The following is a 26,456-nucleotide window of genomic DNA, read 5'->3' on the forward strand; positions in this document are numbered from 1 at the left end:
CTAGGAATTGAGAACTTGCATCCTCTGGAAGAGCAGGTGGTGCCCTTAACCCCTGAGCCATCTCTTCAGCTCCTAGAATTAGCTTGTTTTAGACTCAGCTTTTGGCTGTCCTAATGTAATAGTGTTGTTTACAGGAAAGCGTTTTACTACATGTCTCAGCAAGGTACAGCTGCCCAGGATTCCTTTATCCCTCAGGTTCATGGTGAGCAGCACCACTAGACAAACTATCTTTGTTTCCTTTTATTGTAGTTTCCTTCCTGGAATCCCTCCCACCTTTTTCTACAAAGAATTTAAGAGAACCTGTCTGTTAGGTTCTGCCTGGGGGGGATGATTTACTTACGAAAGAACTAGAAGTGTTCTGTTGGAAGGGGCCAGTGCTAATAGTTTAGTTCTTCAGCAGTGTTTATTCAAAGAGCAATATTTTCTAGTATGGGGAAGATTTAGAAGTGAAGACAGGCTCACCTGAGAGAAGAGCTGGCTACAGGAACCTGGGCTGCTCTATTACCCTCACGAACTGGTCTCAGCAAAAAAAAAAAAAAAAAAAAAAAAAAAAATCTTAGTAAGGGTCTGCCTGTGTTGGTCCTATTATTGTAGTGTGCTAATACTGGCAGTTCAGGGGCATCTCTCATACATGGGATACTGATCAACTTTCTATTCTTCCTATTACATATGTGTTTTGATAGTGGTTGATCAGAATTTCTTTCTTTCTTTCTTTCTTTTTTGTTTTTGGCTTTTTTTAATTGGATTTTTTTAAATTTACATTTCAAATGTTATTATTCCCTTTCCTGGTTTCCTGGACATAAACCCCCTATCTCATCTCCCTCCCCTTCTTCTATAAGGGTGTTTCCCTCCCCATCCATGCTCCCTTACCATACCCCCAACATTCCCCTACACTGGGGGCACAGCCTTGGCAGGCTTGGGGGACCATCCTTCCATTGATGCCCAACAAGGCTATCCTCTGTTACATAGGCACTTGGAGCCATGGGGAAGTCCATGTACAGTCTTTACGTAGTGGTTTAGTCCCTGGGAGCTCTGGTTGGTTAGCATTGTTGTTCTTATGGGGCTGCAAACCCCTTCATCTCCTTCAATCCTTTCTCTAATTCCTCCAATGGGGGTCCCATTCTCAGTTCAATGGTTTGCTGCTAGCATTCGCCTCTGTGTTTGACATGCTCTGGCTGTGTCTCTCAGGAGACATCTATATCTGGTTCCTATCAGCCTACACTTCTTAGCTTCATCCATCTTATCTAGTCTTGATTGCTGTATAATATGGGGCACATGTGGGGCAGGCTCTGAATGGCCGTTCCTTCAGTCTCTGCTTGAGAATTTCTAATATTTTAATTATGAAATGAAGTGGTCCTATAGTAGCAACTTCAAAGATGAATAGTAAACTGCTTCAAGTTGTTAACATCATTTTAGAGTCTGTTGTGGTAATTTATACTTGCTTGTATGGAAAGTTCCACCCATGCTTTCTTTTGGCATAGACCTGGAGCTCATGGTTTCCTAATGCCTGCCTTTCTATTAATGCCTGACTTACTCCTACTTGTTGGTTGGTATTCTGTTTGAAGAAGGCAAATTTGCCTCACTGTGCAGAACTTAAGTGACTTGTAGCCAGTCATGCCCTGAAATGTCAGGCCAGCTGCAGATAATCAGTGAAACTCCCAGGTGACTTTACTGATCTTTTCTTTGATTGTACTCTCAAAGATGAGTGCAGTTATTTTTTTCATTTGTGTGTTATTTTTTCTTTATTCACTTTATATCATACTCACAGTCTCTCTTCTGGTCACCGTCTCCCATAATCCTTCCCCCTGCCTCCTCACCTCTGAATGGGCAGAGGCTCTCTGGATATTACCCTACCCTGGCACATCAAGTCTCTGTGAGGCTAGGCACATCCTCTCGCACTGGGGCCAGACAAGGCAGCCCAGTTAGAAGAACATATCTCACTGAGAGGGAGCAGCTTTTGGGATAGCCCCTGCTCCATTTGTTCAGAATCTACACGAAGACCTAGTTGCACATCTGCCACTTAAGTGCAGGAGGCCAGGTCCAGCCTGTGTGTGTTATTTTGTTGGTGGTTCAGATGGTGAGAGCCCCAAGGGTCCAGGTTAGTTGACTCTATTAGTTTCCTGTGGAGTTCCTATCTCTTTCAGGTTCCTCAGTCCTTCCTCCTATTCTTCCATGAGTCCCCAAGCTCCCTTCACTATCTGAGTCAGCTGCTGAGTGGAGCCTCTCAGAGGACATTCATGCTAGGCTCCTGTTGAGTGCAGCTATTTTGAAAAGAAAAATTTCTCATAGGAATAATCATAGGTAAAGAAATGATTTATGGGTGCACTAAAAGGACAATATATACGTTCATGCATCTAAATTTTTAAAAATTTTCATATGTATAAAAAAGGACCAAGGAAATGCAAACCTATGGCATTTATAAACAGTCACATTTCATCTGTTTTGCAAAACTCCCTCCAAGTGGCTTTGGTGATACACTGATGAAATATTTTTTTCCCTCACTTCCAGTCTTCTGGAGAACTGTGGAGACCAAACCTCTAACTGGAGGAAGCGTCCCGTAGTGATTTATAATTCCCTGAAGGAAGTTGGAGAGAATGTGGAACCTTTAAAAGCAAACATTTCCCTTAGGTGAAGTTAAACTTTGAGAGAGACCCTGGATACATCTAGACAAGCTATGGCTACCTTAGTGGGCCTGTGTGTTCATTGTCTTTACTGACTAGCATGCTTCCCTGTGTTCTGTTCATGGGTCTGCGCTGCTCTTCCAGTACATTAGAACTTCTTGGGATACCAAATCAGATCATCTGTTGCACTTAATGTTGAAAGAGTGGAATATGGAGCTGCCGAAGCTTGTGATCTCTGTTCATGGGGGTCTTCAGAACTTCAAGATGCCCTCCAAGCTCAAAGAGACCTTCAGCCAGGGGCTGGTCAAAGCTGCAGAGACCACAGGAGCATGGATAATTACTGAAGGCATAAACTCAGGTAAAGTTCACATCTGACTCCCTCCCCGTTTCTAACTGTGAGTCAGGTAGCCTAATATCGACTTGGTGTTCTGCAGCACTCACAGGAGATATGGTGATATTAGGGAGAATGACAAACAAGTGCAAACCAAAATACCCACCACCAACAGAGTGGTCTCTGAACCTCGTGCTTTTACATCACAGGTAATCTATAGGCTACTTTACTGGTACACTGGAGAACACTAGAATACTCATGATGTCAAGCACTGCATGGGACATTCTAGCAAGGCAAGAGTAGTGTCTGTCATTAGAATTGGTCAAAGAAGAGGAAAACTATGCAGCTCCTTGTTCAGTAGTAAGAAGTAGAGAGATTACGAGAGGAGAGAGACAGTCAAGAACCCTGCATCTTAATTATACTGTGCTCAGAGACTACCTTAAAAATGGTGTTTTACATACGATTGTCTATTTGTGTCTGTCAGGGCCTTTGTTTAGCATGATCTGTGAGCTCAAATTCGATTCTACTCTGGTTTCATAGGAGTGTCCAAGCATGTTGGGGATGCCCTAAAAGCCCATTCCTCTATGTCTTTGAGGAAAATCTGGACAGTTGGAATCCCTCCTTGGGGTGTCATTGAGAACCAGAGAGAGCTGGTTGGAAAAGATGTGAGTAGACAGTCCTTTACATCAGAGGGAAATGAACATCTGTCTCATTTGCCTGCTTTACAATGTACCCAAATGTTGATAAGACACCTCAAATGTAATAAATTCCAAACCATCATCTGTCTTCCCGCTACATCTGTCACCCTATTTCACAAAAATGCCAGTTCTCTCTTACAACTGCTGAAGTCAAAAAGCTTGAATTAAGCCTAGAAGGACCGCTTTGTGATATGTCTCAAACCTGACCTGTCAATCACCTCTTAGCTCCACTTTCAGAATATTTACAGACTCTGACTTTTTTCCCCCTCCACTGCCATTGAGGCAGATACAAGCAGCCATGTTTTGACATCCAAATGCTTGTAAGTCTTTCTTTCACTCTTCTCTTCTGTTGTAGTCTAGCCTCAACAAAGCAGCTGAATAATTCCTATAAAATATAAATTGAACCATGTTCTTCTCTTTGTCAATTCTTCAGTGGGCCCATGCTTCACCCGGCCAATGTATAGAGCCTTTGCAGTGTTTTGCACAAGTACACTACACTGTTTAGTTAGCCCTTTCTAGTTCTCTTGCCTCAGCTTATGCTCTGCTTCACTTGTACCTGTGTTTTGATTGTGTGTGTACATGTGTGTGAATATGTATGTGTATGTGCTTGTGTATGTGGGCATGGATGTGCACATATGTTAATGTAGACTTGTGTGGAGGCCAGGACACAACATTGCTATTATTCCTCAGGTGCCCTATCCCTCCCCATTTTTTCTTTTGAGATAGCATCTCATATGGGCCTCTTACTGAGTAGGCTAGGCAGCCCAGCCAGAGAATCCCAGGGATCTGCCTATTTTGTCTTCGCAGTGCTGCCAATACAAACATGTATCACACTGCTTGGGCTTTTCTCCCACCTCTCCTTCTCTGCTTCCCTTTTTTTCTTTTTCTGAAATGTGCATTCTAGGATTGACTGTAGGTCCTAGTAAACTCTTTGCCATATGACCCTTCTTCCCAGACCCCTGTTTCTGTGTCTGTTGGAAGGGAATGGACTGAGCCCTCTGAGCCATTGCCAGAGTCCCTATCTATTTCTAAAATACAATGACAGAATATTACACCATGAGTCTGATATTTGTTGTTTGATCATTTAACAGTTATTTTCTTGTGTCAGATAAGTAAGCATGACCATGGTTTATTTTTACTTTTATTTTGGAAAATCACACATATAAGACAGTGGCAAGGTTAGAACCATGAGCTCTTATGTGCCATTCCTCAGTTTAAAGAACTGTTAATTTGTTGTCCGGTTTTGTTTCATGCATTCTTCTATCCATTTCCAAATAACAGTGTTCATTATTTTGAAGCAAATTCCAGACATCTGTGAAATACATATTCTTAAATTTCTCCTTTTTAGTCAACTCGTGAATTAGTAGCACTTTCCTGCAGGCAGGACTTTCCACACACCCTTCATTTTGTTGACTCATACATCTTCTTTCTGCTCTCCTCCCCCAGTTCTAGCTTAACCCTTTCCACCCCAGCATCTCCTCCATCTACTTTGATATCACACATGTTCTATATCATTCCCCTGCCATCTACGCCTTGCTCACCTCCTGTCCCTTTACTCGATCTTTTGCCTCTACAGACATTCACCCCAGCTTAAACAAAGACATCTAAAAATTGAAGCTGTGCATAAATGAAAGCCAAAGTTGGGTATCTTTTATTTCATACTTTCTATTACAAACCTTAAAATCCATATATTTGCTTACATGACCAGTGCATATATTTATCAGGTTAACTGCTTTCAGTAGTATGGAATATAATATTCACAATATTGTAGAAAACAGATGATAATGTCCATCTTCTTTTTATTCTTCTTTTATACAATGCATCCTGGCCAGAGTTTCCTCTTACTCTGCTCCTCAGGGTTTCTTTTAGTCTGTCTTAAAATACATGCTTTTTTGTTTGTTTTGTTGTGTCTTTTAGTCTAAACTCCTTCTAAATATAGCATGACCACATGCAAAAAACGGATAGTTAATATGTGGTCCGGGTACTACTGATAAATCTATTACTATTACTATTATCACTGCCACCACCTACACACACACACACACACACACACACACACACACACACACACACACACACACACAGAGTCCATGAATGTCAAATATACCTTGATGCCACATTGCTGTATTTTATCCTTCATTTCGTTTGGAATATGTGAAAAAAATAGTGCTAAATGCTATTCAGAAGTGTAGTAGAATAAGTTCTGGATAGTGGTGTAGTCTATAGGCTGGTATCCATCCTTAAACTATATTTTAGTGATCAGAAACAAGGAAAGTATTTAGAACCATTTTAGGAATATGACTACCCAGACATCAAAGTCCATGGTTATGTGCTTATCTTGCTGAACAGGGCAGGATATGTTTGGGTATTGTTGAATTTGCCTTCCTCATGCACTGTGAGGTGAATATTGATATAGGACCTCATTTGATCTATAAGAAATGGGGTCTTTTTAGAAAAACATAAGCTTGTCAAGAAACACCGTCCTAAACTGTGATACTTTTAATCTTGAAAAGTTCTTCAGTAGTATACAGGGATGGGGTTTAGAATCAGTGAGGTCTGGGTAGACTTTGAAGTCTGACACTCTTTTGTCCTTGCTGTCTCTCAGGTGGTGTGTATGTACCAGACCCTGAGTAACCCACTGAGCAAGCTCACCACACTCAACTGTATGCACTCTCACTTCATCCTGTGTGATGATGGGACTGTGGGCAAGTATGGAAATGAAGAGAAGCTCAGGCGGAACCTGGAGAAGCATCTCTCGATGCAGAAGATACACACCTGTAAGTTCTGTCAGAGCTCAGCATCTAGCTGGGGGGCTTGCTAGTGAACAAGTTACCTCCTTATCACCTGCTAAGTGATCACTCTCTCAGAGCAGCCAGATCATCCAGTTAGCACAGGCTAGCCAAAAGATAGATGGAAGCAGAATGTATGTTGATACAGAATTGTTGGTGACAATAGGACGGAAATAATCTTTGGTGGGACAGGATAGTCAGAGGAGTATTAGGAATGAAACCTTAGCAAAGCCTCCAAGAGAATGTAGGACCAGGTAGAGAAAGAAGGGGTGGGGGAGTTTCCATGTGTAAATGGGAATAATTAAAGGACATGAACCTGCAAAGAATATGTATCTAAGCTTTGATTATCAAGGGAGACTGACATTTCATGCGTGGGCCCAGTGACTTTAGGTAGGGAAGGGGTTAAAATCAGAAATAAGGATAGAAGCTAAAACCAGATAGGGCTTTGGAAATAAAGGCATAGAAGGCTTATGCTTTGTGTTGTGCTCACACAACTACTTTAAGAAAGTCATTGAGGTAGGTCTGGAGAGTATGTATAGCAGACTGTGGTCAATCCCATTGGCAAGGTGCACAATAGTCACATGGTAGCTTGCTTGTCTAGCATGTATGAGGCTCTGTTCAAACCCAGCATTGTGAAGAGCCACCCTCACCTCCCCAAAGCAGCAATAGCAGCAGCTACTGGAGCAGCAACAGCAAATGACCTTTTTATTTTTTTTAATATTTATCTATCTATCTATCTATCTATCTATCTATCTATCTATCTATCTATCTATCTATTTTTTGTGGAACGGGAGTACTAGGCAGGTAGGTTAGAGAGCCCTTACAGGAAGGGTTTCTGAAGAATGGAGATCTTTCATTCAGGCATCACTATGTGGGCCCTGTGTTGTATTGAGCTACATCTTCCATAAGATACCTGTACCTTTCAGGGGGCTCAGGTTCTTTGCATCCTTTGAGTATAGGCTGGAAAATAAATTTCTTTAGTTTTTGTTCATGTTCTTTTGAGGCAACAGGATATGTGAGACAGAGACCACTCTATCTTTACTGTCTGTGACCTTGGACAATAGAGTTAATACCTGCTAAGCTTTTAAACTTTTTAAGTGTAAGGATTTGTCTACCTCTAACTATTGTTGCAAACTAAGAAAAATGTGTTCAATATGGTCTTAGTTTTCTCCCCTGTTTCTTTCATGAAATACTCTGACAGCAGCAACTTCAGGAGGACAGAGCTTGATCTCGCTCTCATTTGAGAAGATGGTCCATCATGGTGGGTCATCAAGGCAACAGCTGCTTGAAGCAACTGGTTGCATCACATCCGCAATCAGGAAGCAGAGAAAGGAGTGCACACTAGTGCTCAGCACGCTTTTTCCACTTTATATAGTCCAGGATGCTCTGTCCAGAGAATAGTCCTGCTAACATTCACAATGGGTCTTCCCACATCAATACGTGCAATCAAGATTATCTCCCACAGGCACGCCCAGAGGGCTGTCTCCCAGAGGATTCTAAATTCTTTCTAGTTGTCAACTCACACTGACCATGATAGATATGGTTAGAAGTATTGGGTGCACAGCATATCTTTAATCAGTTTCTAGTTCTTTCTTCCTCCTCTCTCTTGGTGCAGTCATATGGAAGTTCTTGTGTACTGAGGCCTGATCTTCGTACATGGTGTGTTCATGGTGGATGGCACATTTGTCTTTACTATTCATATAATTTGACAGAAGGAAGATATGTAACTACTGATTATTTAATTCTAAAAACAATAAAAGTGTCTTTGAAATTGCTGGCAAGCCTTCCTTATTAGCAAAAATGCTTATAAAAATAAAATAAGAAATGAAGTATAATGACTTACGTTAGACTTGCTGTAGGAATCCCTGGCCTCCGGATGTTGGCCATGGAACAGGACCAATGAACGGTAACTGTTTGTCAGTCATTGTCATGTCAAGGTAGGAAGCATAGGTTCAGGGCCCCTGCTTCTCTTGGTAATTTTACTGTGGTCTCCACAGGAGAAGGTATTGTTTCTCAAGATGACTGTGTCAGAGCTGTTAACTTAGAGAACCATGGTCTTCTTGATTATTATTGTGTTGTACTGTGTGTGCTTACTGTCTTTTCTCCAAGCATACAGAGAATTAAAGACACACATATATGTAGTTACACTGCTTACAGAATTTGACCATCTGTTTGTCTGTTTCCTGCTATGCTTGCCCCCAACCCCCCTTTATCCATTCCTCCCTTCCATGAAGCATTTCCATGAGACAGGCTCTTCCCATGTAGCTCAGGCTGGACTCCCTTTTTTCCTTTCAAATGTCTAGACCTTTATTCTTTTAAACATAATATTTTAATTGATTATCTAGGAATCTCACACAATGCATCCTGATCAAAAGTCATGGGGGAGAGGGAAGGGATGTAGGAGGACTTGGAGGTCTTCTTCATTCTTATTGGCAGGCAGCAGCCAACATCTCTCTAATGAGACTTCCTAGCACTAGGCATTTTAATTTTTAACAGAAAATAATAATTAAATTTACCTTTTAAAAACTATAGACAAAAATAAAGTTGTATGTAGTATTAGGGTACCATGAATGAACTGTTTATTACTCAAAAGCAGGTTAAACATCTCTCCTGTTTCCTTATGATGGACATGTTCAAAATCCTGATGGAGCTTTCTGATGTGCACCCATATCGTTGTTATCAGTACTCATCATTTAACTTAGCACAATACCTGTTTCTGAGGGCAGGGGATGGCCAGAGGAAGGGCACAGCATGGTCTTGAAAACTTTATCCAAAGTGAAGTTCTCAGTTGCTCAGGACGAATATAAAACATTGTCCATCAATTTTTCTCTGTTGAAATATAAAATCAAATATATAAATATAAAAGTAACAAATTGATTAGTGAATAATGTTCAATTTTAAATAAGATGTTTAAAGTCAAGCTGAGCATAGCACTTCACCTCGTAATGTAGTACTCAAGAGGTTAATGGACTGTGAGTTTAAGGCCAACCTCAGTAAACTATGTCGTTAAATAGTCAAATACCAAAAAGTCAGTTTTTAACATTTCCTTAAATTGTCACCTTCTGCACTGTTAGTGGTTTATTGTTTATTCTTCCAGAGATTTCTGTCCACTTATAGAACATGCTATTGCTATAGATCTGAGCATACCTACATAGAAAATACATATTTATACATGGGGCTTTGAAAATACAAATAAGATGTATTATAACTATCTTTTTATAAGTTTTTCATTTAGTAGCTTTTATAAAGGAATCCCCACAGTTGCTGCAACTTCTTTTTGTCTTTTTTCTTTGATAAGGTAATATCTAATCATGATAAGAAATTCAAACACTGAAACAGAAAAGACATTGAAGGTTGTCCTTGCCACCGTTAAAAGCTACTGAGCTGACAAAGTCTGGCTGATTTGATCAATGACAGAGACACTGGTATCTCTCACACAGTTCTGCTTACTTTGAAATTCTTTAGAATTGTAACAATGAAATATTAAAATGTTCTAAGGCCTTTTGAAAATATTGAAAGCTTTTTATTGATCTTTTACCCACAAGAAGTTTGAAGATGCCCTCAGTGTATCTGCTACATTTTATCTGAAGTCCAAGTTTCTGATTTGGTGTTGATCTGAGGAAGCAGGAGGATAACAGTAGCAGACGAAGGACTTAAGTATAGAAGTCAAGGTGGCTGGGTGACAGAGACAGGACAGCTTTGTAACAGCTTTGTATTTGACACCTGAAACAGGCTCAAGGCAAGGTGTGCCTGTGGTGGGACTGGTGGTGGAAGGAGGCCCCAATGTCATCCTCTGGGTATGGGAGACTGTCAGGAACAAGGAGCCTGTGGTGGTGTGCGAGGGGACCGGCAGAGCTGCTGACCTCCTGGCCTTCACCTACAAACATTCGGAGGATGGAGGGTGAGTTGTTGATTATTAATTCTTCCCCTTTGGACTTTCAAGCTGTGCATTTTCCTGGACTAGATACTGATACAGCACAGGCCAAGACAGTCACTCCTCTTCCAGTGACTGGACTTGTACCTCAGGCTCCTAGCCAGGAGAGTTGCAATCTTCTTCTTTTTTTTTTTTTTACTTTTTCCTTAGATATATTTCTTTACTTACATTTCAAAAGTTATTCCCCTTCCCAGTTTCCTGTCCATAAGCCCCCATTCCCTCCCCCATACAGGTATTCCCCCATACATCCCCCTTACTGCCTCCCCCATATTCCCCTGCACTGGGGGTCCAACCTTGGCAGGACCAAGGGCTTCCCATTCCACTGGTGCCCAACAAGGCTATTCTCTGCTACATATGCTGTTGGAGCCCTGGTTAGTCCAGTATAGTCTTTCGGTAGTGGTTTAGTCCCTGGAAGCTCTGGTTGGTCGGCATTTTGTTTTTATCGGCTTGCGAACTCTTTCAATTCTTTCAATACTTCCTTTAATTCCCCCCAAGGGGGTCCTGTTCTCAGTTTGGTGATTTGCTGCTAGCATTGACCTCTGTATTGGACATGCTCCGGATGTGTCTCTCAGGAGAGATCTATATCCAGTCCCTTTCAGCATGCATTTTTTTTAACTTCATCAATATCTAGTTTTGGTGGCTGTATATACATGGGCCACATGTGGGGCAGGCTCTGAATGGCCGTTCCTTCAGTCACTGCTCTAAACTTTGCTTCCATATCCCCTCCTATGGATATTTTTCCCCCTTTTAAGAAGGAGTGGGAGCATCCGCATTTTGGTCGTCCTTCTTCTTGAGCTTCCTGTTGTCTGTGGATTGCATCTTGGGTAATTCGAGCTTTTTCGCTACTATCCACTTATCAATGAGTGCATACAAAGTGTGTTTTTCTGTGATTGAGTACAGTTGCAACCTTCTTAGCAGAACAATGGACCACCATTTTAGGGGTTCAGACTGTGTGAGAGCATTATGCCCAAACTGTGAAAACTTACTGCTTTCTTAAATCCTTTCAGTTTGAGAATACTACCGTAGGCTGTATTGCTTCAGGGGGCCTGGGAGATGAATGTTCCTCACATTAAAATTTGTTCTTTTCTGCACCCCTCTGCCCCTGCCATGCATTTGACTCTTGCTTATGGGCTGTCTTGAGGTCAGCCTTCTCAGTAGGGTGCCCAGAGGGAGTTTCTTGCATCAGTACTACTGGCTTGGTCTCTTCTTTGGGTTGCATCAAGTTCTGCCCATTTCTTTCTCTGCCAGGATTCTACGCCCTCAGGTGAAAGAAGAGATCTTGTGTTTGATTCAGAACATGTTCAACTTTAGCCTGAGACAGTCTAAGCACCTTTTCCAAATTCTAATGGAGTGCATGGTTCACAAGGATTCTGTAAGTATGATGAGTTGATGACTTTTAAAATGGCCACCTTCCAGAAATCAAACATTTATTTTCACATTAAAATACATGGAATACCTATTTTGAACTTCGATGGATATAATTCGGCAGAATTTGACCCTTGAGTTTTGTAAACTTGGCTTCTTGTTGTTCCACCTTCACTTCTGCCCTTCGTGCTTCAAATGTCAGAATCTATTTATGACAAAGCACTTAGAAAAACAGTATTACAGAAGAGTTACCAAACATAAATACTCGCAAGGGCTGATAGAGCAGCTCAGGTATGTAGTGAACCCATCTGCTGTGTTAGATGACTACATTATAGCATCTTGAGTGAGACTTGCAGGAGGGCACCTTGTGTACATTGGACACGGGCAAATTTGAGGATAAAACACGCAATAGCAAATGTAGTTGAGCTGAGTATGGTGGCATACGTCTTTAATTCCAGCACTTGAAGAGGAGGCAGAGGCAGAGGCAGAGGCAGAGGCAGAGGCAGAGGCAGAGGCAGAGGCAGAGGCAGAGGCAGAGGCAGAGGCAGAGAGGCAGAGGCAGAGGCAGAGAGACAGAGAGGCAGAGGCAGAGGCAGAGGCAGAGGCAGAGGCAGAGGCAGAGGCAGAGGCAGAGGCAGAGGCAGAGGCAGAGGCAGAGGCAGAGGCAGAGGGAGACAGCAGAATAGATGGTTTATCTTCGTGAGTTCATTTATGTAGTGGCTTCCAAGCTAGGCAGAGCCACATAGTGAGACCCTGCCTCAAGCAAAGCAAATCAAAGTAAACAAATAAACAAGCAAACAAAAAAAAAGGCTATGACTATAAAGAAGACCCAGGAGAACTGCTTTATGTTTCAGGGAACTGATTCCAAAATATGTATTGAAGACTACTAGGATGATGGGAAGCAGAAAATTAGAGTAAAAATGCAGATATATTGTCATTTGTAGTACTCTCTCCAGAAATGGTATCTTAGCAAAATCATAAAGGGATGGTGTTGGTGCTGAAGCTTCTGACCTTACAGAACCAACGGAACAAGTTCAAGTCTGTCAAGAATGCACACGAAAAGCCCTTTGGCATCTTCAGTGACCACAGTCCTGTTTATAAGTAACCACATGCTTTTAAATCTACTCTGTTATCTGAAATTGCCCCAGGACTGAGTTCAAGAAGGCAATGGTTGCTCAACTCCATTTTTGAAATTATGCAGCTGAAGGCTAGATATTTCATGTGGTTTGTCCAGTCATCCAGTTAAGAAATGGCAGGCGTTATCTGGGCTCAGAGGTGACACCCTGCCATGCTTTGCATAATTTGAAGAAAAGGGCATGTGAAAGAGATCCCTGTAGTGCTCGCCTGTGTAATATCACTGAGCAGTGAGCAGAACGACTGAGAGAGGCAAAGGTGGAAAACTGGGCTGCGCACATCACAGCAGTTGAGCTGTGTGGAGTTGGTGGTTGAAGGTTGATTTTGCTTATGTACATGGTAGCATGATGGGTAAAAGGATCCAACATGTGCAGATATATTAGCCTAGTTTTAAAATAGGGCCTCGAGTAGGTTATTTTTAGTTGTGTCTTTTCATTCCCAGAATCGTCATTTTGTGGATATGTAACTTAGATTTGGTGGCTTTAAGCTACATCCTCAAGGTGGGCTAGTTAGTCCTACTTGGGACCATAACTTGCCGTTCCTGGCTTTTTTCTTTTCTGTCAATGTAGCTTCCTGTATTACATGAAATATATTTTAATTTGGAAAGGTATAGTATGTAGTATTGTAAATAGGTAAAAATGTAGGTAAAGTCTCTAGGAAGGATACCAAAAAAAAAAAAAAAAAAAAGGACAATGATAAAGGTCATGTGTGCACAGACAAAAGGACACAAGGGACATAAAGAAGAAAACAATTTTGGGGAGGATACAAAGAGGGGGGTGCAAGAGAAGCGGAGAGTGGGGAGATAGGAGAAACAAGAACCACAAAAACATCCTACTTTGCTAAAAACTCTCACAACACATATTCTGATTTATTTTAAAAGTTGTTCACACATTATATGACCTGTACATATGAACACTGGGAAGAATGCAGCTCATTGTACCACCCCTGGGGTCCGTGGTCATCATACTGAGTTTAGGGCAAATGTTTGAGGATTCACTGAAGTAAAAGTCTTAGTCTCTAAATTTAAGCCAGCACACAGCTGTTTGCCATTCTGCAGGAGGAATGAGTTGATTTGTTTTGGGAGGAAACTTAGAGGCTCCCTCCCTGAGGCAGGTAAGTAGTAATCTACACATGGGATTTTTTTTTTTTTTTGGTTCTTTTTTTTTTCGGAGCTGGGGACCGAACCCAGGGCCTTGCGCTTCCTAGGCAAGCGCTCTACCACTGAGCTAAATCCCCAACCCCTACACATGGGACTTTTAAAGTTTGTTTTTTCCCAAGGTGCCTCTAATTTTTGTCCCCTTCCAAGATGCCTCTAATTTTTGTCCCCTTATTTGAAACAGTTTTTCTCCTACAAGTAAAATAGAATCATGGTGTTTTGAAATGGCAAAGCAAGGAATATTTTCTCCTGTGGCTTAAATGCTGATCTTATGGTATCACTTGAAGGCATTTCTCAGGTAGCTTCTAAACGGTGGCTTTCTGATGTTTACCCATCACAGATTACCATATTTGATGCTGATTCTGAGGAGCACCAGGACCTTGATTTGGCAATCCTCAAGGCTTTGCTGAAGGGTGAGTGACTTAGCAGATCTGCAATTCCATCTCACTTCCTGGCCTCATGTTCTAGAAGTTTCTACGCTTTTCAACTAGATATTTTTAATAGAATATATTATTATTCCTTTCTTTTCCCTAGGTACAAGCTTATCCATATCAGAACAGTTAAATCTGGCAATGGCTTGGGATAGAATGGACATTGCCAAAAAACATATCCTAATTTACGGACAACATTGGAAGGTATAATGAAAATGACGTTACTTGAAATATTTTGCATTTTAGTTTGTTATGGGGGAATAAAGACAAAAATTGGAGAAGAACCATTTATCATTCTGATGTCCAGGTACCCAGGGAAGCAAAGGCATGCCTCTTCCTTCGTTTGTTTCCCTGAAAACAAAATTTCTCTGGCTTCATGAAGGCTGAGATAGGAAGTTAGTATCAATAGTAGATCAAGAGACTGGAAAGATTTCAAACGTTTCTTAATGAATGTGATTTTGCTTTGATTATTTCGAACTTAAATATTATCTTAGTGGTCTTTTATTTTACATAAAAATGTAGAATTTATAGTGAAACACACGGACCTTACTACAACAAGACTAAATAGATTCTGAGCCCTTGCCTCTTAACCCATTGACAACACCATGTGCTTCCTTCTGTCACTGTACTTGCCCTTCTTTGCACTCTGTCATCGGTGTTGTCGTAAAGGGCCAGTCTGGATCACAAGGCTAACATGTCTACAGGAATCCCTTGTAACTAAACTGAGATAAGAACTGGTGTGGTCTGAATTGACTATACAAGTGGCAAACAAAGATGAAGGGAATAATTATTGCCAAGGGAAAACCTTCTTCCACAGATTGTTCTTGGAAAGACTTGTGGGTCACCTCCAAGGTCAACATCAGGTGAGAGTGAAGGCCATTCGGTTTCCTGTCACACCACTGACACGTGGGTTATGGTAACAGTTGTCCAGGATAAGTTGTAGACACTTTCTCTAAAAATGCTGGCTCTGCTGGAGAGCTTAGTTGTCTGACAGATGTCCACTTGAGTGCGAAGCAGGGCTTGGCGTCTTTGTCTTCATATTGTCTGCTCCTTAGCCGCTCAGTTTTCAGTCAAACTCTGCTCTACATGTAGAAATGCGGGTCATTTGAAAAATGGTTTGTTCAAGAGTATAATGAAGGATTATCTTGACCACTGCCAACTGGAGTGGGTCTGTGTTCCTTCTATTTCTCAACTCAAACACTGACAGTCCCTCATCCCTGCAATGAGGCCAAGAAGTTTGTGCAAGAAAGGACAGATAATACTCCCAAGCTCTTGAATGGAGCTGCATATTTCTTAGTCCTCCAAGTACAAGATCAGGATGTTTGTGCATAAGAGGAATATTGTTGGAAACTGTGCTTATGACTAATGGACAATCACCAAATCTTAGATCACTCCCCTAAAAGAACCAATCAAAGCCTTTTGCTGGCGTGAGCAGCTGGCCTCCTCTGGCTTGAGCTCATTTCTACTGTTACCTGCTGCATGATGTTACTCTCTGCTATCCATAATAGAAATCAGTGAAAAGCAGGAAAGATGTGTTTGATATTAGTGATAATACTAATTAGTATTTTACTTAAATTTTTAGTTGTGATTATACCTCAATTGTGTTTCATTCAAATTAACAGAGGCACATGGTTTAAAATATCAAATAAGTTTACAAAACTATGAAATTTGTGATTTTTCTGCTACAATGAGCCTTTATACTTGATATTTTTGACAGTTCATAATACTTGTAATTTTCTAAATTATAAATTTTATCACATAATACCTTCTGATTCATCAGTATTAGAAACTTTTTGGCCTTTCTGCCTTGTGAGGCTTACCCTGTAGTGTTCAAGGCCGCCTTCTGGTTTTGGTGCTTGGTTGTGTTCTTAGATTTCCCTCACTAGCATAGAATCTTCTTTCCCCTCTGTTATGTTTACTGTTCCTCAAGACTCCTTTTGTAGCTTTACTCTTTGGTAATGGTGGCATGAATTAGCAACTTCTGGAGAAAGAGCATGGGAGATGAATCTCCAAAGGACCTAACAGATGGCTATATTTTAATTCATGATTAGAGATATTTTTATTTTTGTTATTATTTTGTTGGTGTTGTTGAAAGTTGTGGTGTAGGTAGTGGTGTTGGTGTTGGTCGTGATGGTGATGGTGATGGTGATGGTGTGTGTGTGTGTGTGTGTGTGTGTGTGTGTGTGTGCATGTGTGAGTGTGCACATGCCATGACACCCAAGTGGAAACAAGAGGACAGTTTTGTGAAGTCAGTTCTCTTCTTACACCTTAACATATAGTCTAAGGATCCATCTCAGGGTGCCATGCTTTCAGGGTGAGTGCTTTTGCTTGTCAGCCATCTTGTTGGTCCTAAAACCCTGCAGGATTTTGAATGCCTAGCATTGGAGTTGAGAAATGAGCATAATTTCATCTTTAGACCCTTTGTGACCATTTTTTTTCTTCCTTAAAAGTTGTAAAAGATTTTCTTCCTCTAGGGTTCTGAGCTTTCACATGCTATGTGTTAGGTCTTGTCTTCGTTACTTTCCTATTGCTGTCCTAAAACATTAGGAGAAAGGCAACTATTAAAAGAAAGCATTTAGTTGGACTTAAGGTTTCAGAGAGTCAGTCTGTGATGGTTGAGTAAAAGCATGGTGGCAGGAACAGCTGAGAGCTCGAATGTCAAAACCACAGGCCGGAGGCAGAGAGGCATACCGGAACTTGCATTCATGGTTCTGTTCTGGTGTTTCTCTCTGCCTTTCCTAGATTCCTGTTTTCTGAGTCTTTGATCAACTGCTGCTCATTGTGCCTCTTGCTTTTCTTGTGTGTGTGTTTGCTAGTCTCAGCTTCTCAGACTCAGTGAGGCCGTACCGCTCTGATAGCATAGGTTTAGTCTACGAATTCCTGAGAGCACATTTGATGGCTGAGTGGACACTCTCCCCTCTGTGTTCAATGGCACCAGGAACCGATCTTATTCTTCCTGTCTGAAACTTCCTAATAGTCCCTTGGAGCCATGCCTCTTGAATTATTTGGTTCCTCCTAGCTTTTCGATACATTTGTGTTGAACATTTTCCTCCAATTGTGTTGAACATTTCACTTAAGGGAGAAGGCTGACAGGGAGATGTTTTGTGCCCTGTCAGTTTGAACTTCAGCGAAAGCTCATCTGATGCTGTTTGCTGGGGGACTCCCATCAGTGTGAGCACATTTATGTCTTCCCTTGCATTGGCAATGCTAGGAAAGAAATGTCTAAACCAGCTAGAAGGTGCAAGCCTCTCTCTTGTGCTAAAGTGAGCCGTTTCTTTTTTTCTTTTTTTTCCCCTCCATCTTTATTAATTTGGTATTTCTTATTTACATTTCAATTGTTATTCCCTTTCCTGGTTTCCAGGTCAACATCCCCCTAGCCCCTCCCCCTCCCCTTCTCTATGGGTGTTCCCCTCCCCATCCTCCCCCCATTAACATCCTTCCCTCAACAATTCCGTTCACTGGGGGTCCAGCCTTGGCAGGACCCAGGGCTTCCCCTTCCACTGGTGCCCTTACTAGGCTATTCATTGCTACCTATGGGGTCAGAGTCCAGGGTCAGTCCATGTATAGTCTTTAGGTAGTGGCTTAGTCCCTGGAAGTCACTAACTCATCATACTTACAAAATCCTTGTGTACCATACACTCCATTAAAATTTGGAAAAAGATGCTTAGACTGTCTAAGGCTAAAGTTGAACTCTATCCTTGTGGCCTTCTAAGTTCTGTATTGTAGTTCAGTAAAGCATGTGTGCTGTTGTTTTATTTCTGAGAATTGAACCCAGGGCTGTGTCCACATCAGTTGCTCACAGAGAGTTACTTTCCCACCTGATTGCTTTTGTATGTCTTATACAGTGGGCACACTGTGTTAGTTTCACTGGGTAGTTTCTACTGACAGTTCAACTACGGCACCAAGATTAGACTGAGTATGTGTGCTTTGACTTCACTGTGATGTTGCTGTTATACGGCATAGATCAGTGTGGTTTTTTCAGCTTCTTACTTCAACTGTTAGGCTCCGGGTGGACTGTTGAGACAAGCACCACTTGACCAACTGCTTTCCACATTCCACACTGCTGTTCTCATTTCCTCCACCCCCACCCCCCAGTACTTGTGAACTGATTTGTTCAAATAAATCCCTCTGCTATAGTTTTAGTGGAATTTTTTGATAGGGGAAAATTAAATGAAAATATCCAATAGATCATTTATACCCCCAACCCAGGTAAAGTTTAAATGGAAGAATGATGATACCCAAAAACAAACAAGCAAACAAACAACAAAATTGAAACCAAAAAAAAAAAAATCTAGTAGTCAAATGAACCTTTACTTCCAGCTCCAAACTAAAAACAAACACATGAAAGCTTAGACTTTCATTAGAATTACATTTAAGACTCAGTGTCAGATTAGGGGACTTTGAGGCTGTTACAGTGTTTGCTTTTCTCTCATATAAAAATGTGAACCATTCTTGACTATATCTTCAATTAGGGCCTGGACATTTCCTAGGAAGACTGTATTTTATAATGATTTTATACCTATGTAGAGTTATTCCTATTTTATGTTAATTGTCTTCATACCTCTTCCCTCTTTGTACCTCCCAAAGCCTGGTGCTCTGGAACAAGCAATGCGAGATGCCTTAGTGATGGATCGAGTGGACTTCGTGAAGCTCTTGATAGAGAATGGGGTGAACCTACACCGCTTCCTCACCATCTCCCGGCTGGAAGATCTCTATAACACAGTGAGTATGGAATGCTTCGGGTCATCTTGCTCAGGATTTGTTTGCTAGTTAGCTTAGGGCTTGCCTATCTTCCCCAGTACTTGTGGACCAACATGGTGTTCAGAAATGCAGACTTACTTTCCAGCTTAAGTCACAACCTTACCAGTTCCAATTTATTTTAAGACGGAGACTGCAGAATGAATGAGAACAAATTTTATATGGAGTATCTTGACCTAAATCTACCATTAATGTGCTGCTCTTGGTCCAATGAGAGGGATCACTGTGGCCAAGGCTGACAACCAAGTTCAGCCCTTGAGACCTGAATAGTGGAAGGAAGAAACTCACTTCAGCAAGTTTTTCTTTGACCTCCACGTGTACATACTTGTATAAACACACACACACACACACACACACACACACACACACACACACACACACACAAAAAAAAAAGATTTTCTTTAAAAAAAAGTTCTTAAAACTTCTCTGTCCAAAACTCTTTGTTGAAACTGACCTGGCTTCCCCATTGTGAAACTGGCCACCGCTTATGCCAAGTGCCTTCCTGAATTGTCCTTCCTGTCCCTGTTAATAGTGTTCTGTCCTAAAAGGATATTTACACCTGTCTTTTCTCATTGTTTCAGTTAGTTAACAGTGATCTCTTTCTAGAATTTGAAATACTTGTAGCTTCTTCTCAGCACACACATCTTCACATTGCTGACTAATTTCAGTATATGTGCAGATCCCCATTTTCTATTACCATGAACATGTCTTTGGACCATTTAGGGAGATGAACATCATAAGGACTCAACAAAATACTGACAGATAGAATGCAACTGTGTGCAAAGAGATGTGATTATTTGATAGAACTTATATATATTAAAAGATACTAAAAATGCTCAAAATTTGTGGTTTTTACCACACAGCATCCTAATACCCTTATAAGTTCTCTGTACATAAGCTTTGAAAACTATTTTTGAACAATCATAGCTTCTCTTAGGAAACTCTTTTAGGATTAAGTAGTTCAAGCTCATTATGGAAGATGTCAAAGATATTTGATATTCTGGGTTACCTATATTCTGAAGTAAGGTGCCTCCAGCACACTAAAGTAAATGATTCTTTTCCTTCTTCTTTTTTTAATCACAGAAACAAGGACCAACGAATAAGTTTTTGCGTCATCTTGTCCAAGATGTAAAGCAGGTAACCTAACTATGAAAGTTGAAAATACACTTTGCATATGACCTTTCCTTTGAGCTAGTGGAATGAAGGTTTGTAAACTGTAGGTTTGGATTTTATTGTGAATTATTTACTCTTTGTATGTAGGATTCTAAATACTTTAATCACCAAATTTTATTCTTCTTGATTTCCCCACTTTGTTTCTAGTTTTAAAGTTTGGCCCATCAAATAAGTGACACTAGCCATGGCAAGCATAGCTCAAAGGGGTGTAGTTCAGTGACACAGTGCTCATATAAGACCCTGAGTTCAATTGTCACCAACTCACAAACAAAACCAAAGCAAACAGGCCAGATTTGGGGGGTCATGCTTATGATTCTAGCTCTCAGGACTCTGAGGCATAAGGATCTAGGTTTTAAGGACGGGTTAGGCTACATATTTGACCCTGTCCTGAAAGAAGCAATCAAAATCTACAAAGAAACATAATCAGCAGATCATCCACCCAGTGAATCATATTCATCACACAGCCACTTACAGCATCAGCAGCACAAGGATTTTGGTGATGCCAAGTGTGTGATTTCAGATGTTCTCTGCTATTATTGTTTTGAGCATCAGTGGCAGCTTAGGGGTGCAAACAATGGTTTAGTACGTCTAAGCCCTATTGCTGGGAGTTGGGATGGTTCAATATCCTTGTGTGTGATTTGCTCAGAGTGTTCTCATTGAATGTTGAATAAAACAAATCTTGAGAACTTAAAGTGTCTTTCATTTGTCACTGTGGTAAAAAGCCACCCATAATACATTTTAAGTTCTGTCAGTTTTTGAAGCTTGGTATCCCATTGAATAGAGTGTGGACTTTTTGCTTCAGTTAACTTAGTTGGAGAGTCAGATGAAAGGAACATGCTTACTTGGCAAGTTTACAGTAAGCAAAGTTGCCTAGGCTGATATAAATATACATTCCATCGATTTAAGCTATAGCAAAACGACATGTCTAAACTGTTTCCTAAAACTATTTCTCGAGATATTGAAGATGAAAGGATGGATAAGTTGATTGTGTTGTCTTCTGAGAGCATGGTAAAAGAGACAGAGATGAAAACTGGAAGGTGTGACTTCTTGTTCTTTGTTACAGCATACCCTTCTCTCGAGCTACAGAATAACACTCATCGACATTGGGCTGGTAATAGAGTACCTCATTGGTGGAGCGTATCGAAGCAGCTACACTAGGAAAAGTTTCAGAGTTCTCTACAACGACCTCTACAGAAAACACAAGGTAACATCATTGGAAAGTACTCCAACGAGAGGACAGGAAATTGCAAGTCACAGTATTAGGAAAATGGCTGATGGAGTCTCAGGGGCAGTAACTTCTCTAATGGGTCTTCTATATGAGGGCATGTGTCATCTGCCATCTGATATACCTAGAGTATTGTGCTAATGTTTTTCATGTTGGCATGTGATAAATAAAAAAACTTCTTCCAAGAAACAGATTGATGAATAAATTACCCACAATATGAAGTGAGATGTTGTATGTACTGTATTGACAGAGAAGCAGTGTGATGAATCTGGTGAAAGAGCAGCTGCTTTTTTTTAATCTCTTTAAATAAAGTGGTCAAAGATCAAACACCTAATAGACTAACAATGGCCAGACCGTAGTCTGGAGACTGCATATTGGGCTGAGCATATAAGGTTATCTTGGAAGGTGAAAACAGAGTGAGCTTAAAAAGCCAAGTGCTTTTACAGATGAGAATATATTTTCTGTCATTGTTTTGGAGGACCAAGATTACAAAGGGCGAGTTGCCATCACAGACCCATAGCCAGAGGAGCCTCATTCTTCTTAGAGATACAGACACCAGAAAAAGAACATTGGACACAGATGTGGAGAGAAGGGTGGGAGCAGAAGACACAGTGCTCCGATCTCAGGGCTGGGTTCTACAGCAACACTGAGACCTTTGTCATGGGTGGACAGAGATGAGACTGGAATGTGTCTTGGGAGAAAGTTCCATGAAGAACCTGGAATATCCAGCCACTGTGGACCTTTTTAAAGAATTGGAGGAAGTGATAACCCCATTTAAGTTTAGGAAGTGAACAAAACAATTCACTAAACCATGAAAACACATGGATACCCTCATTTCACGGGGGAAATAACCTCTTCTAAGATTTCTGAGGCCAAAAGACACCCAGCATCAGCCACTGCCTTTGGAAAGAGTGACAGTGTTGTGTGCAGTGGGAACAAGGTAACCACGTGGCCTTGGTGTAGCCATTTTGCTGCTTACTAGGAGTCTTCATTCCTGTTCTTCCTGGAAATGGCCCATCAGTATGTCCTGCCCCATTTTACTAGTTGCTTTTCTCTAAGGGTAGAAGATCGTGTTTCAGAGTATACTGCAAGCAGACCACAGTGCTAACATCTTCACGGGGTGGAGTAGCATGGTCTGCCATCAAATCCTATTTGTCTCCTTACATGGGACATGAAACATAACCTGTCTGTGTTCCCACTTTCCTGTCTAAGAACGAGGCATATTGTTGTCCTGGTCATAGAGTTGTGAGAATACCAACAGCTGTCCAATCCTTGTTACAGAGCAAGCTTTGAGTGACTTAGCAGCAATATTCATTATGGTTATTACCATGCTGGTACGGTTAGTTCTCTATTACAATAATAATGAAAATAACTCAGGTATTGTCTCTGAAGTACTGACTTTATTCTATGTTCAGTTTTAATCCATAGAACACAAAGCAAAGAAGAGTAGATTAGGGATTTTCAAAGCCTTCAGTTTGTATCCTAGGCTCTTAAGCCAGTCCCTCATTTATCTGTTTCTCCTTGCTGACACATCACTTGGTGGCTATCCAGTGGAGATATCATATATCACCTGGAAATTTTCCAGAACTTTCTAACTTTGTTTGAACCTTGTGAATGGAAACTTTTTTCTTATCGAAACTATAAAATTTTATTACCTGTTTTGAACTAGGTTTGAGATTAGAACATCTATTGATTCTAAAGGAATTTCCACATAGGAAAGGAATTCAGATGTGTACTATGGAACAAAAGAGTATGCTTTCTAAGATGTCAGGAAATAGTAGTGTTTATCACAGGGAGACTGGGAGATACTATCAAGTGAGTAATCTCCAGAGACATTAATTATTAATCATGGGCAAGAGACAGAAATGTTGAGTATTTGAGAAGGCATATTTATCTTTCATTGTTGTGTGGAAGGAAAATGACGTCACTATAATAATCTTTTATCTCTTGTTTTCTTTAACAAACAACATATACCACCAGGGTATGACTAGCTTTGCTCAGGGTCTTTCCCAGCACCCTCTTCATCAGAGACATTCATTAGGAAATAGAAAGGAGTCTTCGGAAAGCACACTGCACTCCCAGTTCTTCAGGACGGCCCAGCCCTACAAATCCAAGGTACATGCCTTTGTAGAGTTGAAAATGAAGTTGGCTTTGCAGACTGAGATGACTTCTTCATTGACACTGGAGAAAGGGAGGTGCGAATGAAGGACCGTCCCTCAGTATCATACATAAACACGTGATGTGATTCCCAGGGATCACTGCTGGGCCTGCTGGCCTTCAGCAGCACAGGATCCTGACAACTCAGCGAATGTCTGAGCTTGCCCCTCAGGTTCTCTTCCTTGCTTCTCCTTGCCCTGTGCTGTTGGTGACTGAGGCAAGCTGTGTATGCCATGGTGTTAAATATTCATAATCATTAGCCTAGCATGACACTCTTATCCTCCCCACTCAAGCCTCTTTGCTATGAGGACCACTCCCTTTGTAGCCCTCTGTTCTTGGGAGGTGGTTCTTTTGTATCTTCTTTTCTCCAACTAAGTCTTTTTGGAAGTTAGTTTTATCTTAATTTTTCAGTATAACAAACATAATGAGTGTATGCCTTTAGGCTACTCTTCTCTGGGGCAGAGTGCTTTTACTTAAGTATTTCCATGGAAATCATAAGCTGTTGGCCAGAAGATGCTTCCTTTCCACAGTTGTTGGCACGGTCCTTAGGTACCATTAATGAACAGATTTTTTTTTTAATCTATAGAAAATAGGAGAAATACTCTAGTTTTTGATAGGATGCTTCAAATTACAAATAATTATTTAAAGACCTTTGTTATTTTTGAAGCATTATGCTGAATACTTGGTTGACTTGGAAAAGTGAGAAGTTAGTGGTAGATTAAATGGTGACTGAGAAATAGTTCTGCATATCTTAAGGTGTTAAACCTTATACAGGACACTGATTCAGAGACAAGAAGCTGTACAAAGGCACATGGGGAATTTGATTGGCATGTTGGGTGAGCTGGAAAGGGTGAGCTTGCCGGGGGGGGGGGGAACAATGCTTCAGAGTAAAATAAAGCCAATGGATACACTTGAATGTACTGCTGGCAGCACTAGTGACACTCTTCAAAGGAACAATGACAGATCACCTTGTTCATGGAGAAGTAGAGAACTTTTATAATAGAATTTTTACTTCCCCAAGTAGATTGCCATCCAAGTGGACATTGCACTTGCTTGTTTATCCTATGATGTTCCACATGTTTTTGAGAACAGTCTTCACTACAGAGTCAGGACTGTGTGTGAACTCTGTCCTCCTGGCCCTCTAAGTTCTGCATTGTAGTTCATTCAAACATGCGGTTTTTTTTGCTTGATTTATTGTTTTATTTCTGAGAACTGAGCCCAGGGCTTTGTGCCCATCAGTTGGTCACTCTGCCACAGAGCTCCATTCCTAGCTGATTGCTTTTCTATGCCCTTAGACAGTGGGCACACTGGGTCAAGTTTACTGGATAGTTTCCATTCCACTATGGTGGATATTTGGGCTCTTTGTTTCTTTTGCTTTGTTTTTTCTTCAATGCTGGAATACTAACATAGGTAGTCATTATTTTAAAAAGTATCTCTAGGATACGTGCTGTATTACATTTAGCTGAACATCATGCTCTGAGTCCTTAGGACTTTGTTTTCCTTTGTAATAGGACAAGCCTGAAGACTCTCATAAACCAAAGAAGAAGTCCAAGGAAAGACACAGCCTGTCAGAGGACCCCGGGTCTGCTGGCTTTATCTACCCATACAATGACCTGCTGGTGTGGGCGGTGCTCATGAAGAGACAGAAGATGGCCATGTTCTTCTGGCAGCATGGAGAGGAGGCCACAGTCAAGGCGGTCATTGCTAGCATCCTCTACAGAGCCATGGCCCGGGAAGCTAAGGAGAGCAACATGGTAGATGATACTTCAGAAGAGTTGAAGAAGTACTCAGAGTAGGTCTTCTCTCTTCATACTAAACACCAACAGTTTTGAGAATGTGGAGACATGTTTTTCACTCTTGTTTTTCCAGAGGATAAATAGACTTACTTAGAATTGTGTATTTCACTCAAGTCTTCCCCTCTGCCCCCAAGAAACAGAACCAGTGGGCTCTATAAATGGTTTTTATGGGATGGGCATTGTAAGAGGATTGACTTAGGTGATTATGGTAGCTGAGAACTCTCAACACAACTCTGTGGAGCCTGGAGACCCAAGGATACCAGAAACAGCCAAGTCCATAAGGCTTCAGAACCACAGCATCAATGGTGGGATCCTCGCTGAAGGCCTGTGAAGTGTGTGGGGGAAGGTGCTGCTGCTGTATGTGGTAAATTATTCAGGCTTCAGGGCCTGGACTGCTGGTGTCCAGGTTAAGTGACAGGTGTCTCACTTCTCAGGGTCAGAGGCCAATTCATTTTCTGTACTTTTCCTTTCCAGGCCCCCTGAGAGACTAGGTAGTGCTCATCCAATTTGAAAAGACATCTTTCTCATGTAACCCACTTAGTCTCCCCTGCCAAGCCCTGGAAACATCATCACAGACACAGTGCAATGTTGAGCTTTAGGTATTCCTTAACCCTGTTCATCCAGCAGCCAATGATTGTTGACCGCCACACCACATCCTTCATCCACTCTTGTAGTAAAGGGTCCATAAAGGTTTGAATGAGCTCTATGGAATATAGGAGAGCTGAGCCCCATGCATAACTAGTTTTTGAGTTGTGCAGGTCAGCCTTGAGTTCTTTAAGGCAGCTGATATTTTGAAATGAATAAATGATGTTGAAACTCTTTGGAGTCCAAAGTTCGATGTCGCTAAGATTGAGATTATGCTTACCTTTTAGGCTGGGGAAGCAAACA

General features: G+C 41.2%; 1 protein-coding gene across 5 annotated transcripts in view; it reads left to right on the plus strand.

The window, feature by feature from the left end:
- The window catches only part of Trpm6 (transient receptor potential cation channel, subfamily M, member 6), a 187,579-nt gene that overhangs the window by 77,600 nt on the left and 83,523 nt on the right, over positions 1–26,456 (plus strand). For all 5 annotated transcript variants that reach the window (XM_039101382.2, XM_039101383.2, XM_039101384.2 and 2 more), the window contains 12 exons: positions 2,766–2,979; positions 3,493–3,617; positions 6,256–6,427; positions 10,172–10,340; positions 11,622–11,745; positions 14,369–14,441; positions 14,563–14,663; positions 19,047–19,181; positions 20,301–20,354; positions 21,454–21,594; positions 23,596–23,730; positions 25,284–25,564. In XM_039101382.2, coding sequence (XP_038957310.1) covers positions 2,766–2,979; positions 3,493–3,617; positions 6,256–6,427; positions 10,172–10,340; positions 11,622–11,745; positions 14,369–14,441; positions 14,563–14,663; positions 19,047–19,181; positions 20,301–20,354; positions 21,454–21,594; positions 23,596–23,730; positions 25,284–25,564 — 1,724 coding nt within the window. The remainder of the gene's footprint in view (positions 1–2,765; positions 2,980–3,492; positions 3,618–6,255; positions 6,428–10,171; positions 10,341–11,621; positions 11,746–14,368; positions 14,442–14,562; positions 14,664–19,046; positions 19,182–20,300; positions 20,355–21,453; positions 21,595–23,595; positions 23,731–25,283; positions 25,565–26,456) is intronic.

The sequence above is a fragment of the Rattus norvegicus genome, chromosome 1 (assembly GCF_036323735.1).
Source record: "Rattus norvegicus strain BN/NHsdMcwi chromosome 1, GRCr8, whole genome shotgun sequence".
NCBI lineage: Eukaryota > Metazoa > Chordata > Mammalia > Rodentia > Muridae > Rattus > Rattus norvegicus.